The sequence below is a fragment of the Platichthys flesus genome, chromosome 3, assembly GCF_949316205.1.
Source record: "Platichthys flesus chromosome 3, fPlaFle2.1, whole genome shotgun sequence".
In the NCBI taxonomy this organism is placed as follows: domain Eukaryota; kingdom Metazoa; phylum Chordata; class Actinopteri; order Pleuronectiformes; family Pleuronectidae; genus Platichthys; species Platichthys flesus.
Window position 1 is genome coordinate 23,626,329 of NC_084947.1, and position 19,803 is coordinate 23,646,131.

Consider the following 19,803-nt stretch of genomic DNA (forward strand, 5'->3'; position numbering starts at 1 on the left):
CCAGACAATTGGACATAGGCCAGGATGGTGAAATACTGCTTAGAGAAAGAACGTAGAGGCAAATGAAAATACATGAGGCTGCTATTATTTCAAACACTAATGACAAATGAATGTTCATTCAGCCTGCCTGAGCTCCAAAACAGAAACTGAATTGGAATTGCAACACATTGCAACAGCAATCAATTTTCCACTAAAAAATCCATGTAGATGAGCATGTGCTATATGGGTCAGTGAAAATGCTCACATTAACACCACAGTGCCTGAGTAAAAGGGCAATGAGGAGGTATTCTTTAGCGTATAGGTTGTGTGTAATACTATGCCTGTGGGGAAAACATTAAAATCATTCATTTCATTCATGTCAGATTAAACAATCAAATATTTAAATGAAATTCAGAACAACAGCTTACACGGGGCTTTTCATCACTATGATTATGTTTCTTTTGAATGGTTTCTGCACCCAAAAGGAGGACACACACCATCTGTTCAAAGGGGATAAATGGGATGCTGTAAATTCTCATTAGTGTTTGTTGAGTTTATTCATCACCACCTGCATGGATTTTGTTTTGGGTGAGTGAGGGAAAAAGCAAAAGCTTGACAAGCTAGTTTTTTTAACTGTATACTAGCGGCTAACAACAACAACAATGGGTCCCGAGAGGGAGAGGCATGAACAGAGGAACTGACCCATGTCGTTTAGGTTACTTATGTAGAAATCAATAGGCCGGGCCTCCCTGTACCCTGGATTTATCTTCCTGACATTTTCTATTTGTGACACATCTCACTGTCTGTACAATACAAGTAGTTTTAATGACTGTTTCAGAGAATACAACAAGCGAGCTCTGGGCAGAAGCAGTATGAGTCATACACAGACTGAACCTTGTATTGACAAACTCAGTATTTGCCCCTTTATGAATCTTTCGACAAAATATGTGCAGGTGTCCATATGCAATAATCCTTTGAGGTAATATATGCTGTTATAGGAGTGTTCTGTGATCTACCCGTGGCATAATCAGGCATTTATACAGTACTCCATGACAAGGACCAAATAATGAAAACTTTTTCTGCAATGAAAATCGTCTATCATACAAATAGTTGAATATCAGCAGCTGCAGTCCAAAGATGGGAGAATATTTTCTTCTAATGTGTTTGTCAGGTGGGGAGGAGGCTCCTCAGTGTCCCAGGGGTCTTCTGCGTTGTCAGTGCGATTGATGGCTGTGTCACCTCCTCTTTTAGTTGGAATGGAGCTGTCTCCCTTCTGGGCCACTGGCCACAGATGGCATGCTTAATGGCTGTGTCTGTCACTGACACGTGGCAAAGAGAGCAAATAGCAAAGAGCACTCTCTGAGCGCTGCATCATGAGACCGCAATCACAACTGTTAGAGAACAAATCATAAAACCAATCCATGTAGAACGTCTTCGAACTTAGAAACTGTTTTGTCTATTCACATTGGAACTATCTGCTTGGAGCTAAACATTACTCCTGGTTACTTCATGGCTACCGAAGAAATGCTAGTTTTTTCATGCACTGTATTTCTTTTTACTTGAAAATTATGTCTGTCTTTGAGCGTCATTTACTCTGCTTAACACTCATTACAAACTATTTTATACATTTATGTAGGAACTTAATTCAAACTTATATCAGTCTTTTATCCATACGATTTACTATTTATTTTTGTTCTATTCATGCGCTTTTCTTACCTTCTCAGATCTAAGTGTTGGGACACTAACACACTTGCTGTAAATTTCACAGAAGATTAAACTGCATCACTAACATGCAATCCACTGCTTTGAGGTAATAAAGACGACAAGTAACTTATTACCCTAATGATGCTAGTCATAGTGTTTTCATTACAGCAAAGTAGATGCTATTTTCCTTTTTAAAGAGAAAAACTGTTCTAGTGTCTACCTGACCTGAATCCATCACCTACATTGGAACATTCCATCCTAAAACTATGGGTCACTTCCACCCACCTCACCCTCATACACCATGGAGTATGACAGACTGAGAGCTTGTTACTGAGAGTGGTGATAATAGCAATGCTAGAAATCTTTATATTTGTGGATAATTAACAGTCCCCTGTGCCATTTATCAACCATCTCTGCTTCTTCTTCAGTTTTCTCTCCACTCGCACTTTAAACAGCTCTGAACCTGTTCATCTGAGTTAATTGTGACTGTAAGTTTAGTTCAGCTTCAATCTGATGCTTTGGCTCACACAAATTAAAGAAGTGGTAAAATCACAGGTGTATAAATCCTAAAAAATTTAAAAACAAAATGTAAGAGTGACAAAGAGTTTAGGGTTCACCACTCTCAACAATCGAAATTCTATATTTGTTTTCTTTAATAATTCAAGCAAAATGACATTATCAAACCTTAAAAAAATGTGGCTTAATGTCTATTTTCATACACAAAAATAAGTCAAAATGAAGTGCAGAGGAGTATTAATTTGGGAGATAGTGTAAAAATGAGTCTACCCGTAAGAAGTATAGATATGAATTGACTCTGATAACCTCTGAAAAAAAATATAAAAACCTAGACTGTTTCGATCACGTCTGGAAAACTTTAATATTTCAACCAGCCAAGAGAGAACAGTAAGAGAACGATACAGAACCCCTAGAATATAAAGTCAACGTTTGTGAAAATAATATCGCTGACTTGAGGGATCAGGAGAAGAAGCTTCTCAATGTTTTTGGCCGATATGAATCCAAATCAAATATAGTAATTTCTTCCATTTCATGCATACAATAAAAAGATAATGTAATGTAATGCCTTTAACGGTGCAAGATATTGTTGTATTGCCTCTGTACTTCTTCTGTCCCACTTTCTATGCCTAAATGCTATTCTGATGCTGCTGCACGAAAGGGAATTACCCTATTCTTATTTTCAGCCAGAAGGTCCAAGAACTGATCCAACAAACACTAACTGAAAGACAAGAGGCTTGCTTGCCAATCGACTGATTCAATCCCAACACATTAGAGGGAAGAAAGGCTGCAGTGGCTGAGGGCGTACTAATGCTGGATGAATTCAGGATGGTCTCACAATGGGAGCCTTCAGATAATATCCCTTTAAAAATGCAGCGCTTATAATTCAACAGAAATCTCCAAACACGTTAAAAGAAAAGCACCGGTGATGGATATATAGGAGCTCAAAGTAAAACGCAGGGAATATAAATGTCTCAGTCAGCTGGAGCGCAAACAAGCCACAGTAAACAAACAAAGGGCTTATCTATTCACAGCCACAATGTGGACTCAGGTGCCGGACCCCAGCACAATCTGAAAATATAATGTTTGCTGTGTTTTTCAATCAGTGTCTCCTCTTGCAACCTTCCAATATTATTCTCACAACAGAAGATATGTTTGAGTTTCAAGTTGAGCAGCTGTCAGCGGAGCACAGCGGCAGAAGACTTCAATCACCCCGAGGTAAAGCACAGTTGGTGATTAAACTGAAGTAGCTCATACATCAACGCACAGGAAACCATGAAAAACCAGCCAACCACACCAGCTTGTCTGGCAGCTCTTAATAAGTTGTAACTGTCCTAAAAAATCATAAACCCACAGACTGCCACTCTACAATGCTAGAAGCTTTGAGACTGTACATCTCAGCTCAACAGCATGGCACCATTAGTTAAAATCATAATTTTCTGAATATCAATATAATTATCAGCTATACTATTGTAACCACAGATTAACTAATACAAGCTAACAGACATAATGGGGCTATATAGTTTGGTTAAGATAAGCCACAAGTTCAAATGATATAGAAACATGATGTTATCATTAAAATGTTTACCCCAACCGCTAAATGTCGAGTCAGCCACAATCATTTAGTGTCAAGCTATGGTTACCACTGAGCAACTAGAATTTCACTTTCTGACGTACTGTTTTTTTCAGAGATGAGGAAGAGTCCAAAGGTGAAAATCAGTACAACATGGTTCAATTCAAGACAAAGTGCCCTGGAAGTCATTGGAAGGGGATCCTTCACAATGGTTTATGGTATGCGTAAATGGTCTGTATTTATATGACACTTTTATAGTCTTGTTGACCACTCAAAGCGCTTAACAGTACAGTTTGCCATTCACCAATTTATACAGTGCATCTATGGGCAGCCCTTTTCTCTATGGTGGGCCATTCAGGATGCAGCATCTTGCCGAAGGAGACTTTGGCATGCAAATGGGAAGTAGGATCGAACCGCCAACCTTCTGGTTGGAGTACATCGGCTCTGCTGCTCAGCCACAGCCGCCCCAGTTCTTAGTTCCTTCACTCTTAAAATGATTATGTACACCGTCTTGTACCTTTGTATTTTTTCGATATTCCAATACTTATTTTGTTCCAATCAAATGTTTTATGGTCAGGATTCATTTCGTAGCTGGTCAACCTGGTTACAGGCTTAAAACTCTTTTTATATGGATTTTCTGAAACTTCAATGGAGACAATGAATTTCAGTCACTCTGTAGTTATGGTGCTTTGAGCTACAGGTTAACATCACTATGCTAGCATGTTCAAAATGCTGATGTTTATCAGGTATAATGTTCTATCCTGTTCACCTTCGTAGTTTAGTATGTTAGCATGATACTATGATCAATGCATAATGCCAACCTTATAATCAGCCATTAGATCAGTGAGGTCAGTAGGATAGTGTACACATCTTATAGCCATGAATGTTTGTAAAAACGTTTATTCTGATCCATCCAGTATAAGGCTGAGCTATTCCACAGGCCATGCTGGTGGTGCTAGAGACAACAAAATTAAGCTTGAAAATCATCCTCTGGGCAACCTGAATGTTTCATGACAAGTCTTATAATAGTTCTGAGGAATTTTGCTAATCAACAACGAAATGAACATCCAAGGTGGCACATGAGGAACAGCCTGGCTCATCCTCTGTGGACAATTCTATAAAGCCAAACCAATACCACAATCTTCATATTGACCCGATTAGATGATATTATTCTACTCTCAAACATTTATGTGAAAATTGAAAGCAGTTCAACCAATATTCTGCGTTCCTGTCTCAGTCTGCACTCGAGGCCCAAAGACAGAAAACGATCCAGTATTTAACAATGACAGGCACACAGAAACCAGCCTCGTTGAATAGCCTCTTGTTTCTGGGTTTTAAGCATCTTGTGATCCCTCAGACTTAATTTGCTGTCATGGTTGATTAGATCAAAGTATAGACTTAAGATGCCTCTGACATCGCCAATACAAAACAAACAGTCTAGCATGTTCGGATCTGTGCTCATATTCATATTCTCATGATCCAGCTTCTGTTTTTGTTACTAGTTTGCTGGAGAGGGCAGGAGAATGTGCAGGTGAGCACAAAGAGGCAGAGAGTGAAAGTGGATTGCAGACTGAGACTAAAACAGGTCAAGAGACCATCTAAAATGATGAACTTAATTAAAGTGATTAGACAACAAGTCTGTGTGCATTGATTTCCTTTTCTAGCTAGTGTGGTTTGGTGATTTATGATTTTAACCATAGACAAAAAAGGTCAGGACCAAGACCATTGCCAAATCAATGACTATATCAAAAAAGGACAATGTGTCGTTCCACTATCTCACTTTAATAAATTCAATTAAAAACCAACAACGCAATATCCAAAATACATCAACTGCAAAAATCGAATATGATTATTTTTTTCATCTATTTTTGTGTCTCCCATCTGCTAACATGGAGGTGGCATGGCTTTACTGCAGCCAGGGGCAATTGAGATGTTTTGGCTTCACTTTTGGAAGCTGTCATGCCGTCGATCCATTGGTCATTGGTCCAAACGGAATCAGAGTAATGTGATGCACTGAATGTGCTTATTCAAATAAATATGCTTATATGCTGTGTTTTATTGCTTCTATAAATCGCTCATGTTCTATATCATAAACATCCCTATCAGATCCAATAAGCAAAGTATATTTAACTGACAGGAAAGAGGCTTTGAAATACTGACTCACATAGAAATGATTGGGGACATGATGAAAATCACTGAATCATCACTGTAAAGCGAATATACAGGGAACAGCTATGTCTGCTCCACTGTTATGAATTGTTATGTACTTTCTCAGTAAAACATTGTGTGAAGTCCAACATTTCTTCAATTATGCAAAAGATATGTGATATACGATCCCCAATAATATATATAAATATATTCTGACCCGTTATTTTGGTTGATAATCTAAACTATCACATTGCTTTTTTAATTATGCAATGATGAAATTACACAATTCTCTTGAAGTTACACATTTTATTGTTTAGAATAGTTGATTAAATCCCTCTGCTACATATTTAGCTTGAGGTAATTATTGGTGTCCCTCATCTCAGTTAATGTGCAGAAATAATTTGACTTAAATGTCACTCCAAAGCTCCAAAACGTCAGGTGCGTGTGGACCCATGAGGAGACTGCAACGTTCCTTAAATGAATATCATAAACCAACGTCATGTGCTTTCTTTACACCCTGTTAACACATTCACTATTTCCTTCATATGAGGTCAAAGATTCTGAGTGGAAAAGCAAACGAACCCCCCCCCCCCCCCCCCCGCAGCAGTGCTTGACAATCATATAGGGTATTGAGGATTGCACAGGAGGATGATGTGACTGAGGTGAAGATTGCCCAACACTAATAGAGCCATTACCACCGACATCTTCGGCCAATTTGAAGTCTCCAATTAACCTAACCCCATGTTTTGGACTGTGGGTGGAAAACTGCTTCCCTCTGACAAAACCTACCCAGACACAGGGAGAACATGTAAGCTCTTTCTAACCAGAGACCTAGTGTCTGTGAGGCAACCGTGCTAACCACTGCACCACTGTGCTCAAAACAACACGTACATATAAGAGACTAATTTCCAGCAACAACAACTGGAGTAGACGTAATTTGTTCCTGCAGGCCTCTGCCATGCTGCTGTGTAGATTTGGCCTTTGGGCTCATTTTGTGTATTTTGACCCTTACAGTACCTGAGTGTATGCAGTATTTCAGAGCAGTGAATCGAGGCAATGGGCCTATACATTATTATATCATGTACACTGGACAACAATGTGTCAGGGACTAGCATCACTACTTGTTAAGACTCCAACACAGAAATAACAGTGGAAAGATGTGGAGAGGACACACTGTTTGAACAGAGTGCTCCATAATTACTAAAGATTATTTAGTTCTATTCCACTTCACACGTACATAACAACACCTCCAAACAACACATATGGCCTCCTGTGTCTCATTCCTTTAATTTCTGTCGGCTTCTGGAAACATGTTGCTCTTCTATCATTTAAACCCAGAATGCATTGTGAACAGGGGCTATACCTTTAGTTGTGATGGTGGGCTGCTCCCCCAGTAGCAGCTTTAGCCTCTTGGCGTGGATTTTACCCTGGTAGTGTGACTGTGCCACCACTGCTGAGGTGAAGGACATGTTACACAGCGTACAGCACTTATTCTTGTCCACGTCGCCTTCGTTACTGCCCTAAAAACACACACAGACACACACACACACACACACACACACAGTGACATTTGTTAATAATACATCAATCCATACAGTTATGTATCTGTGGGGGATTTTTAAAACAGGATTCAATCAAACGGTATTATAAAGATGGAGCAGTAACTTGTTGTAGCACGACAGCTGCCTGGTGAACACATCAGTAATCTCGACAACTTCTCTTTCCGATGAGGGGAGGGGTGCCACTTCCCTCGCCTAAAGTGTTTCAGATCCTGGCGGGATCCTAATGGAGTCAACTCTGCATTTCGAGGGGTGATAGTTGAGCTAACACGGCTGATGGTGGACCGCTCCCTGGCCCTCCATCTGTGCAGGCGGCACCACGACCCATTATCCTCGGAGAATGCTGAGGACACGGAGCAGCCCACCAAGCGCTGCAAGAGGCTACTTGTTTTTAGTGAAAGCAATGACCTCATTCAAATGTTTATTCCCCCGCCTGGTGCACTCTTCCAGATAAGGTAAGTGAACAGCGAATATCCAAGTGCTTGTGTCTTCTCATTTGAATTGCCTCAGCTTGAGAGGAACTTAGATAATGAGCCCATTCACCTTCATGATATTTCCCGGCACTAACACTTATGACTCTGTGCTATGTTTCTGCTGATGTAGCTTTTAGTTCACTATAGATGGCAATATGTTTGAGCTTGAGTTGACAGATTCTGCTTTTGGTTGAAAATATTATTCAAGTAAAAATATCTTATTGTTCTTGTCTGATTAACATTCATGTTTTGTATCAAGTCTCTACAATCAATTGTTGATTTAATCTAAAAATGTGTTCATATTTATTATGATATTTAATATTTTTTTCAGTTCTGATGAAACTCACAGGTGTAAACACACTGCTTTACAGAACTGTATCAACAGAGGATATTTTTTTAGGGCTGTGAAATGATTAAACATTTTAATCAAATTAATCACAGGTTTCTATGGATTAATCATGATTAATCACATCACCGACTTTCTCAGTATATTTTTGTGAGAACAAAAAGATTTATGACAAAAGACGGATATATACATTTAACATGTTTTCTTTTTTATTCATAAAAAAAACAAAACAATGGTGCTGCAACTCAGCAGTTCTTTAGCAGTTCTCTTTGCTATTCCATATGGAACATTAATATAATCTTCATCCTAAACAGAATTTGGGCTTCTTAGCCATTGTATGGTTGAGTAAAACTTTTTCTTTTCTTTTAAAATCAAAGGAAAATTATTTGGGCTACTTAGCCATTGTTTTTATAGGATGGTGGAACATTTTTCTATTTTTTGTCAAACAACCATTAACCACACTATGACACAATCTAATCTGTGTTATTGTGGACAGGCGCTTTCAATTACTAATGGAAGATAGCTTACCTCATGTTTTTCATCTTGGATTTCACTTTTTACTTCACTTTTTATATCTTTTATCTATTATATATATTGTTTTTAGACATGTTTATGTCTAAATAAATGTTACTTTGTATAAATATTAGAGAAAGGGAGTAAATAAGAAGTAATTAATGAATAAATATATATTGTTTCTTTTTATTGCTTTCTTATGTGTTGTATTTATTGTGTTTTCATGTATTTATGTTTTTATGTTCATTGTATGCACCAATAACCAGAGCAAATTCCTTGTAGATGTAAACCTACTTGGCAATAAATACTTTCTGATTCTGATTCTGATTCATGTTATCTGGAAACAACGTTGTTAGAAGATGAAAACCAACATATGATCACTCAATTTCTACTTTCTGCTGTCATCTTCCAGAGGGAAACGGATGCAGTTTAGTTTATCCATGACTCCACACAAAAACAAATTTACTTAATCTTGAAAATAAAACAGTGTGAAAATGTGGTATTGGCAAGGTTGCCTTGTATTTTCTGTATTGTGAAGTGAAGCAGCCTTTAGCACTGTTCTAATTACTGCCTTCTTAGAAAAAATGCTAATGATGGTAAATCTGCTGAGTATTTTGCCCAAGGACACTGGGATCGAACAACCGGTCAACTGGCAACCCACCTGTGGCCATGTCGATGCCACCGGGGTTTCCCACACACAGCCAGAGACCACCATGTTGCTTTTCAATAATTTATTTTAAATGGACCAAACAGAAATTTCACAAACACTAAACATAAACTTGCCAGCACTCTTTGCTGGCCTCTAGGCTTTGAGGCTCAGCCCAGTCTCTCTTAGTCTCTTTCTTCATGCACTCAGCTGAGCAGGAGGCTCCTCTGGTACAGGTGGAGCTGCTCACTGAGCCTCCTCCATGGCTACACCTCCTCATCCACAGCAACTAAAATATATGAATAAGTATTAAATATGAAATGTCACAGACATGCATGGTAATCCCCAGAGCACGTACATTACCAACAATCAATTTATGTTTGCTCTTGCAACGAGGTTGATAGAGTTTGTGTTTTTGCATTCCAAAGTCATAGCAGTTGAAGAGCTTGCCAGGGACTTTGGTACAGATACCCATGGTGCATAGAGAAAGAATCCAAATGTCTGATACCAGACAAACACAAAATGATATGGATCATGCATTTAAGCATTCTAATAATTAACTTGCATTGAGTTGAGAAGCATCTGAAAAAGGATTGTGAAAAAAGCTGGTAATTATATCCTTCACAGAGAACAGATGCAGTTGGATGGGATTAATGTTGTTTCGATCGAACTTTAATGAAATCAAGGTAGATTTTTACCGTTTGTTAAGTAACAGTGAACTAACTGTATGTTAACATATGTAACCGTCTTCAAAAAAAATCCGGAACGTAGCCAAACTGTTTACAAATGCAAATGTGTGATTTGAGTTATCTCAACACTGCTGCTCATCAATTACGCTGGAAGTGAGCTGGGACACAACAGCTGACACTTTACACTGGCTTTATTTCTGAGTCTTTTAGACACCATTTGCTTTCTACTCTGCTCAAAGGAACCAATAGGTGATTTCAACTGTTCTCAATTAGTCCCAGCAGCACTCAGTCACTTTCAATTAGCCAGCAGAAGGACTCATTGCATTACCCTGTTGTCTACACTGAGTATTTTCTTTTCCTAACTAGAGGAGCAAGTTCATTATTAACTTAGAGTGGGTAGGCAAATCTAAATGTGTTCATCTCAGTGTCAATAATTACACAAATTACAAATCTATGCATGATACCAGAATAACCAAACCACTGCTGTCTGTGCAATGATTTCAGTGACTACCTACCTTTCAGGAGAAGAAGTCCATTTAAAACTTTACTTGTATTGACATGTTATCGTCTTTTGATTTAATGTTCCAATGTGTTTTTGTTCATCATAACCAATAGCTTGTTTTTTATCAGAAATAAAACTGTGTCATGTAGTCAAAGAGTTAACAGAGCTGCAGTTTTTGCTGTCCTGAATTTATTCCCTTGCAGCGATCATAGAAAAACCCATTTTAAGTGTTATATTGAAAAACTCTGTAATGCCTTTCTCATACCACCTCACAATGAAAGCTAGCTCCACTATGTTTTCATAGTCTGCCTAATAGATGGGTTTGACCTGCACTGCTACTTTCCTCTGAATAGATGGGTCAAGGCTCAGGTAAGTAGACCTAAACTAGACAAAACATAAACTCCTTGCACTCATTCACCTTCATTGCTTAATTCCTTACTAATTACAAACAGCTACATCTGGTGCCATCTACTACAGGTTTGGGTGTCTGCTACAAACTATTCTCAAAATAATGAAACTATTGATCAGGTCAGCCTTTCATTTGTTCATGTGGTCCGCTTTTGTTGTATAATGTAGGTTAACTAACCACTGTAGGAACAGAGGGTGAATGTTCATCAAAAGTGTTCTCTGGTACTAAAGCAAACAGCACTGCACCTCTACGTGAATGCTAACATCCCTGATCAGGGTGCTTTTTAGAAACAACAGCTTTACTTACTTGAAACAGTTAGATGAGAGGTTCAACATCACCCCGACAGCGAGGAATCAGTTTGCTTAGCTTAGCATTCAAATTGAAAATAGAGGTAAAAAGCTAAAGCTAGGTCTGTTCAAAGAAAGCAAAATATGTTTCATGGCACCTCAAACGTTCATTTGAATACATTTTATCGGTTTAATCTGTAAAAAAAAAGGTTGCCTTATGCCGGGTTCACACCGGACGCGGAAGCGAGGCGGTAGCGCTAATCCCTAAAGCGCCGGCGCTTGGCGGTTCACACCGGGCGCGGTAGCGACGCCGAAGCGCCGCTGTTATCAGTCAGCAGTAAAAACGGCATTTCATATTTTTTTTCAAGCATATACTTACTTGTTGCTCCAAAATTAACTGCAACAGCGTCCCAACATGTGTCCTTTTTAGTGTTGTCTTTATACAACATATTCCGAGGATCATACAATTCACTGCACTCCACTCAAGCATATGTGGAGAATACATAGCCCCCCCTCTCTCTCTCTTTTTATCTGTATCACTGCTTGTGTGGCTGTAGTGCATGGGCAGAGGGGGACATTTAATAATGTGGTCGGTAAAAGTGGTAAAATTAAAACTCCAGGACAACAGAAGGTGAATACAAAGTATGGGATGCATATTTGATCTTTAATATCATATAAAATATGTCGTCAATATCGTTTAAAATTGTTTTTCAGTGGGTTTCCTGTCGCGATACGCTCGCGTCAAGTGGAAAAAATAGACTCGACGCCGAAACGATCGCTTCACGGCGATAGGCCGCCGCGGCACAACGCTACGCTTCAGCCTCCGGTGTGTTCAGCGCTGTGGTTTAACATGGGAGTGGATGGGAGCCAGAGGATTGGCGCTGCGCTTACGCCTCGCTTTGGCGTCGCTTCCGCGTCCGGTGTGAACCCGGCGTTATTGAGCGTTCAAGGTTGTGGTTGAAAGATGTTTTTTAACCTGTTTCCACATTCCCCTTTAATTCTAACTAAGAAAAAGCACACGTACATATCACATCTTTCTCTGAACGACCCAGCACACCTCTCTCTTTAGTACGAGTCCAAATACAATACATATATCGGTAAAACTTCCCAACCAGCCCTGTTATTTTCCACATAACAGCATGAAACAACAAGACAAAGCCACTGCTCTGGTATACCTACTGTATACCGAGATAGCCAAGCAGCGGGCCAAAACAGTGTAAACCATAGAGCCATGTAGAAAGGCATGAAATCACTAGGATGTTAAGTTGATACTATTCTGCTGGGACTAGAAAACTGGAAAAAGCCGGCAGCATTGTTTGTGCTTTGATAAACTGGATCAAAGCAATGTTGACTGAGCTGTGAGCCCAGACTGAACAGTCTGTGACATGATTCATAATATTTTTGCGTTTGTTCACATTTGTGTACTGTCACGTTGGGTGCAGACAGCTCTCATATGTTCAGTCCCATCGGTCTGAAACGCCATTAACATTGGTGACATCTTTAGTTCACCTTCATCAGACAAACAACCACACCATTTCCACACCATTAGGTACCCAAGCAATACCACCGGTGGGTCTTGTTATTTTTCACCTGGACCCCGTGTTTGTACCCAGGACATATTTCAATTAACACTCACACTAATGAGGCTGTGATTAAACTAAATAATGGTTTAATAACCGAAATGCGAACTGGGTTGGACTCAGAGCAGAGCTTACACAGGTGGGAGAAATGTACCTAACTCCATATCACATTGCTGCAGATTGTCCTGATAAATAGGGGAATGTTTAGCTCATACAAAGGTAGTCCCATGAGAATGAAGGTCCCAGTGTGCGAGGTTCTGATTCAGAGTAATCAAACACCTAGCTCCCTCACAAAGTGGAGGGCAGAGGATGCTGAAACAGGTTGGTACACTTGGTCAATGTGTTATTAAGGTTGCATTAAAACAAATAGACTGGCTCACTGTACCATCCACAGAAAGAGGTGTTGAAAAAGATTGTAATCGATGTTTATTCACTCAGTGAAGCCAAAAGAACATTACAGAACACCGTGCCTGATACTGTACCAAGTGCTTTATACCTGGTGTGATGAGATCTTTGATTCCAGTAACACCGGTTACTATACTGGGATAAGACTGAATAAGGAGTCGCCTTTATATGGCTACTTTATGAGACTATGTGGTTATACAGCTGAGGGACAAGAAACAATGGCAGACTGCATGTTTAAACCCAAACAGTCTTAAGGCCAATATATGCTTCTCCGTTTTGACGGACACTGACAGATATGACCGCCTTTTTCGCAGTGAAACCTCCTCTCAGGGGTCCACGGAGAGCTGTTCGTGCGGCCCTGATTTTTCTAACTACACATTGGCATACGGAAAGCCTTGGCTGTGATTGGTCCGCTAACATCCGGTAATGACATTTCCGGACCTAAAACTACGACTCTAGGAATAATGTGACAAGTGTGTTAAGCCAGTGGAGTTGTCCGGCTCACGGTGGCTGGTTAGAGCACAAACGGCATGTGTGTACGGTCACATGTGGTTATAACGCCCTGTCATAACGGCGCTAGCGGGCTAGCCACCATGCTAACTGCGGTTAAACAGAGCAAAAACGTGCTGTCACGACTTTAATTCCACGGCTATCATGACACTGTTTCTCAAACACCGTCAGGTTAAAAGCAAACACTTGGTAGTAGTTAGTATCGGGAGTCCCTGCTGACTGTGTGTGTAAGCTTGGGGGAAGCTAGCTGCTTCCGTGTGGCTTCAAGCTGTTGAATTAGCAACGCAGTTTGGAAACAAGACCGGGGAACCGCTTCGCTAAGACACGATAACATAAGCATTTTGACCCGCTGGGTGTCACTTTATTTCAGCAAAATCTGTTGTTTCATCAACAGCATTTGTCTGTTAGTTGCCATCGTTCACTGTGTGTGAGGAGCCAGGAGGACGTAAATAAACAAGCGTGGACATTTGTTACATACCTCATGAGGTAGGCTTCTCTAAGCTCGTCTTCAGTTGCGCCAACTACTGTTCTGGCGGTGAATTGATTTCAGCACAACCCGCTCGTAGAACCATAAAATAAAAAGAGTCCGTTGATCCGTCCGTCCGACGGCGCATAACGGACTCGGAGAAGCATACGCTAGCCTTTAGCTTACCCCATCAATGCATCTGACAGCATTAACAAGGCCATTCCTCTTTGGCTTTGCCATATTTACAGTCATGCATGGAAGAGTACTGGAGCATATCACAAGAGGGAAAAGATAAGGTGAGTTGCAGCACACTATTAATTTTGGGACTATCTCAGATGTTATGTAAGATAAATGTAGAATTAGAATCTTATCTATTTTGTATAAAGCACAGTAAATCTATGCATTTTTTAAATGATTATATATAAATTGATCAGTAAACCAAAGTTTAGGATTAGTTGTTGGTAACTTAAGTGATTGAGTTAAATTCAATTGTGAGATTTAAAAAGGATTTTGTTTTATCTGCAATATATTTATAATTGCTCCATACATTCCTCAGTTTCATTCTGAAAAGTCAGCTTTTAAAAATACAACAATAACATGGCTCAGTTAAAATTTTCATTCAATAATTCCTCTGGTCATCTCTGACATAATGTCAACCTCTGATTATTATTAATTTAACCATAGTGTCTCCTTTGTTCTGACAGTGATCACATACAGGAATGTCAGCACATTCATACTTTACCTTATATTAAGCACATTCATCTTGTAGGCATATGTAAAAAAGTATTGCTCCTTTCATATCCATGATTTCATTTGAAACTTTTGTAAATTAATTAATCAGCATTTATCACAATCATTTTATCACAGATTTTTGCAGATATTGGAGCATAAAGCTTTATCTGCGCCAGCTTCTTCTATCTCCTGGGATTTTGATCTTGATTTTAGTTTTTACTTTCTGGGGCAAATAACCCAGCCACTGGCCATTCACCATCAATCATTTCACACATGAGTGCAGTTATAGGCCATAACATGCTGTAGGTCAAATTTTGGCTCTGACTATGATTCGCATGACATTCTGGTCAAAACATTGCTTCGGACCAGGCACCTTGTTTTGCCTGTTTATCACTGGTGGAATGATTTAATTGTTCGACAAACTGTTTACAGTTTGTTTTTAACCGTAGCTTTTAACCGATTATTTCACTTGGTGGTGTGTTTACAATAAAAAACATTTACTCATTCATTCATTTTTTAAACCCTGTTGCAGCATCAGAGCTTCCACAGTTAGATTTCAATTTACTACATCAGTGGTGGCAAAGTTTTGAACTATTTTGACCAAAAACTCAAATTATTTAATCCAATTAGTGCACTTCAAAACAGCACCTCAGCTTCTTCCGAACAAGCACACATAACCTTTTTTCCCAACGGACACAAGCTCCCTGCTAAACTGCCGATTACACCAAGGTCAGCTTGCGAGCCGGAGAGCTCTTCCCTAAGGTTGAACCATGTGGCTGCGATCGCCTCTGCCGGGCGCAACTCGAAGTCCCCCCCACAAAAGTATTCCCTCGTTTTGGAGGCTGTGGAGTTCAACAAACACACCACAGTCTTTCTCTAATCTTTCTCAACGGACACAGGCTCCCTGCCAAACTGCCGACGATACCATGGTCAGGGTGAAACCACGTGGCAGATATTGCCTTTGATGGGCACGATCCAAAGTCGCCCCAGAAAACCGACCGATCACTTGTAAACACATTTAGTACAGACAGAAGTAAAGCGCATTATAAATATACAAAATCCAATTTTCACAACAGCTCAGGTCACTTTAACTTCTGCTCATTCAGTTATGATTCCGATAGACCAATTGGGATTTGACTCTTACACAGCGGGTTTGGCGTGAGGCCAGTCGTATGGCAAAATCAAAGAATAATTGGCATATTTGCAACTTAGCGTTTCTTTGCTGTGTTCCTGTTTGTGACACCAATTTGTATTGGAAGGGTTCTGGAAGCTGGTGAAAGGAGAACTCAGGCTGCGGGTGATGCCTTATGCAGAGTAATTTAATGTAGATTTGATGCATCAAGGAGACCAGAAGGTGCAACTATATACCAACGCTCATAGGTTAACACGAGCAATTGTTACCCCCAGGTCTCAAGATGTCACACACAGCCTCCCAATGTACTGTATCTCCTTCACCCTGCCTCACCCATTCCAACCACACATCCATCAAAGGCTAGAACTGCTGTCACTCTCTTCAGAGAAACCACTGTAGGAGAAGAGGACACAACCAGACAGTCCAGTTGACGTGTCACCAACACACTCTCCCTTGTCATTGCCCACAGTCCATTACAAAAACTGAATAAATGCTGGTTTTCAGATATTCATAAAAATAACAACAAATGTCTTATGACTGTTGCGTGCAGTAAGTTTGGCCCCAGGATGTAATTGAGACTGCACTGATATTTAATTTCACATTAACAATGGATCAATATATGATTAGTTTACATTCTACTATCACCATTTCGAAACATTTTAGTTGCTGTTTTGGTTTTACTGCCGTCCGCCTTGTTTCCAGAGAAAAAGCACGAACACGTTTCTCCTTTGATTGTGTGTCACTCGTCTGTACCCTCTTTCCATGTATCCATCTTTATCAGGTTTATAATACAATCTAATGGCAATTTTGATTAAGAATACATATCAGTCAAACTATATGAAAGCTTTTCTTGTTCATGGTTGCTCAGCCATGCAAGTGTAAACTACTCAGATTTGAAGATAGAAAAATCACTGCATCTTAAGTGGTTAATGAGTGACATACTTACTTATGATCAATAATGGCATGCTTGTTCAGTCATACAGTTGAACTTTTATAATGTTTTCCAATGTTCTGGGAATAATTGGGAAGACACAAAAGCCTCATTGTCTTCACAACAGTGCCAATAATTCATACACAAGCTAATGGGAGTCCACTGACGTCAAACAACCGGTTCCAATTAAGATGATTGTGTTATGCTTTCCCATCTTTTCTTTACAAGTCACTGTGAGTACGATCAAATTCATTATGACGGCTGACATTGTCGCTCTAGAGAGAATCATCCCAGTAACTAAGTAACATTTAACATTGTGATGACACTGGTTTCTGCAAGGACAGGATGCATCCACCTCTACATAACAAAGTCATTGTCATTTCATCAAGCACACCTCTGCTTTTATAGAATATGGCCTGACTGATCGAAATGATTTTCTTAAAAGGTTGACAAAATGATTTTGCTTCTCTAGCAGACCTGACAGTAGGGTAAAATATGTGTCAGTCAGAAAATATTCTTTCTTTTTAATCACACATAAATCAAACAATTGGACTTCTGCATAGTACACAACCCACATCTTGAGCCACAGCCCCCACATCACGCAATTGATTTAATGAATACATTTGAGGAATAAATCCGATCGTAAACAAAACCAGTACAAGGATGGACATGTTCAACCAGCGGGGGGCTCATGTTTTCAAATTGGACCCTTTACTGATTGTTATTCGAGTGAGCATTAATCTAGTAGAGATTAAAATGTGTGTGTGTGTGTTCGTCGCGTGTGAGTCTGTGTGTGTTTGTGTGTGCGTGTGTGTGTGTGTGTGTGTGACTAAGGGAAAAGAGAGAGACACAACTCTTCCTCCCACAGTGTGTGATAAGAGAGGAACACTGCTGCGCACTGACTCATTCCGACACACACACACACACACTCACAGCCCCTCCTCCCGCCCTTGGCCTTGTCCTTCACTAACTCTGGCTACACACTACACACATCGTTTTCTCAGCTCTCACAGCAGCAGAGCCCCTGTTCCATCTCGTTTGCAGGATTTCACAGTCATAATGAGCAGATATATATTCAGGAAGAGACCAAAATACACCAGGAGATGGGATGCCACCTGGAACTGGGAAGGATCCATAATTTCATGGTTAATTTAACTGGATAAACAAGGAGCTAATTGCAGGGAAATGTAATTAATGTAGCGGTAGGTAGGTGTATGTTGCCAGATTGAAAACCACAGTGTCATTTACGGACTTGCCTTATGTGGCATTTTAGATATATGGTGGATGTAGGCTAATGTGAAATGACTATGTATGAGTCTAGGAATGTGGATGAACTTTTGATAAGCTCATCAACATAGTTTTAAATATATGTATATATATATATATATATCAGCGGTGGTGGGGGGTTGTGGGGGTAGGTCTCAACACCCATGAGTCATGTGGATCAAAATACATCCAACCTCTGGCACATTCCAGCAGGCCTGTTTGGTGGGCTTCACTTTTTGCATGCAATCTCAACCCACAGTGTGAAATAATTGGAGTTCTGCATTGGTAGAATGTGCTGCTGTGCTGCACTTCTGTGAATATGTAACTGATGGAGGCAGGGTGGCAGAGAGAGAGGGGTGGGGGTGGTGGCTGGGGGGGGGGGGGCTGCCTCCTTTCCATTCATGTAAGGCATAAAATAATCTTTTTGATTTGCTAGCAGTAAATTCTCTTTGCTATCAGCGCTGTGCTGTACATTTTCAGCTCGGTTTCAGCGAAGCAGTGTGTCCAAGCCTGCCTGTATTTGTGGCGTAGACAGGCTTTGTGATGTCCTACTGCTGTTGTTTTCTTTGGTCCCTGCATCACAAATGCCAAGGTGCCAACTTGCATGCTTTTCAGAGACTCAATCTGCGATACGAGAGGTTTTTCCTCGAGCTGCACTCAATAAGCTCTACCTTTTCTTAAGGCATAAGCTTTCGGTCGCAGCTAGTCCGGCCTGGATTGTCTTGATCCGTGCTTGACTTAGCACCATATGATGCCTGGGCTAAATCTGGAGGTCAGGGAACACTCACTGCTCATCACAGCATCTCCCCTGAGGCATACACAGGAGAAATAGGACAGCCAAGTGCAAGGGCATCCCTACAAAAAAAAGGGGAAAAATGCACTAGCTCCAGACACAGCGGCGGACAATGCAGTGTATTGCTGCCAAGCGGAGCATTCATGGGAGCGCTAAACTGGGCTGACACAGTGGTTACTGCTGCGGCTTCAGCCAGACACAAAACAAAACAACCTTCACATGAAACAGCAGAAGGAATAGACGACAAAACCTGAATGGACTTTACTAGAAAGTGTGTCACAAGTGAGATGATCCAAATCATTTTGTCTGTTAACATACAGTTAAGGTGTAAAAAAAAATAAAAAAAAATAATGTTATCCCTCCACGGCTGTGGTCCCGCATACAAACAACAGTTATTGAATGACGTACTGACCTATGTAAGTTTTCATTTCCTTTCACTTCATGTCCAGACAGAAAATATACTTTTTTCAAACCAGACTGCATATCATCAGCTTTGATTCTTGAAATGCAGTGACATTGACTGACAAGGGCAATCAGAAATAAGCGGTCAATTGAACAGGTTGAAAACAAACTAAAACAAAAGTTTTGCCTGAGTTGCACTAAACTGTTCCTACGTACAGTTACTGTCTGTAAGCTGTATTGGATTG

The 19,803-nt window shown here is 40.1% G+C and overlaps 1 protein-coding gene across 1 annotated transcript in view; it reads right to left on the reverse strand.

Annotated features, from left to right (window-relative positions):
- zmat4a (zinc finger, matrin-type 4a) overlaps positions 1-19,803 on the reverse strand; it is a 140,793-nt gene that overhangs the window by 54,804 nt on the left and 66,186 nt on the right. Inside the window, exon 4 of the mRNA XM_062384781.1 lies at positions 7,281-7,437. Within this exon, the coding sequence (XP_062240765.1) occupies positions 7,281-7,437 (157 nt within the window). The remainder of the gene's footprint in view (positions 1-7,280; positions 7,438-19,803) is intronic.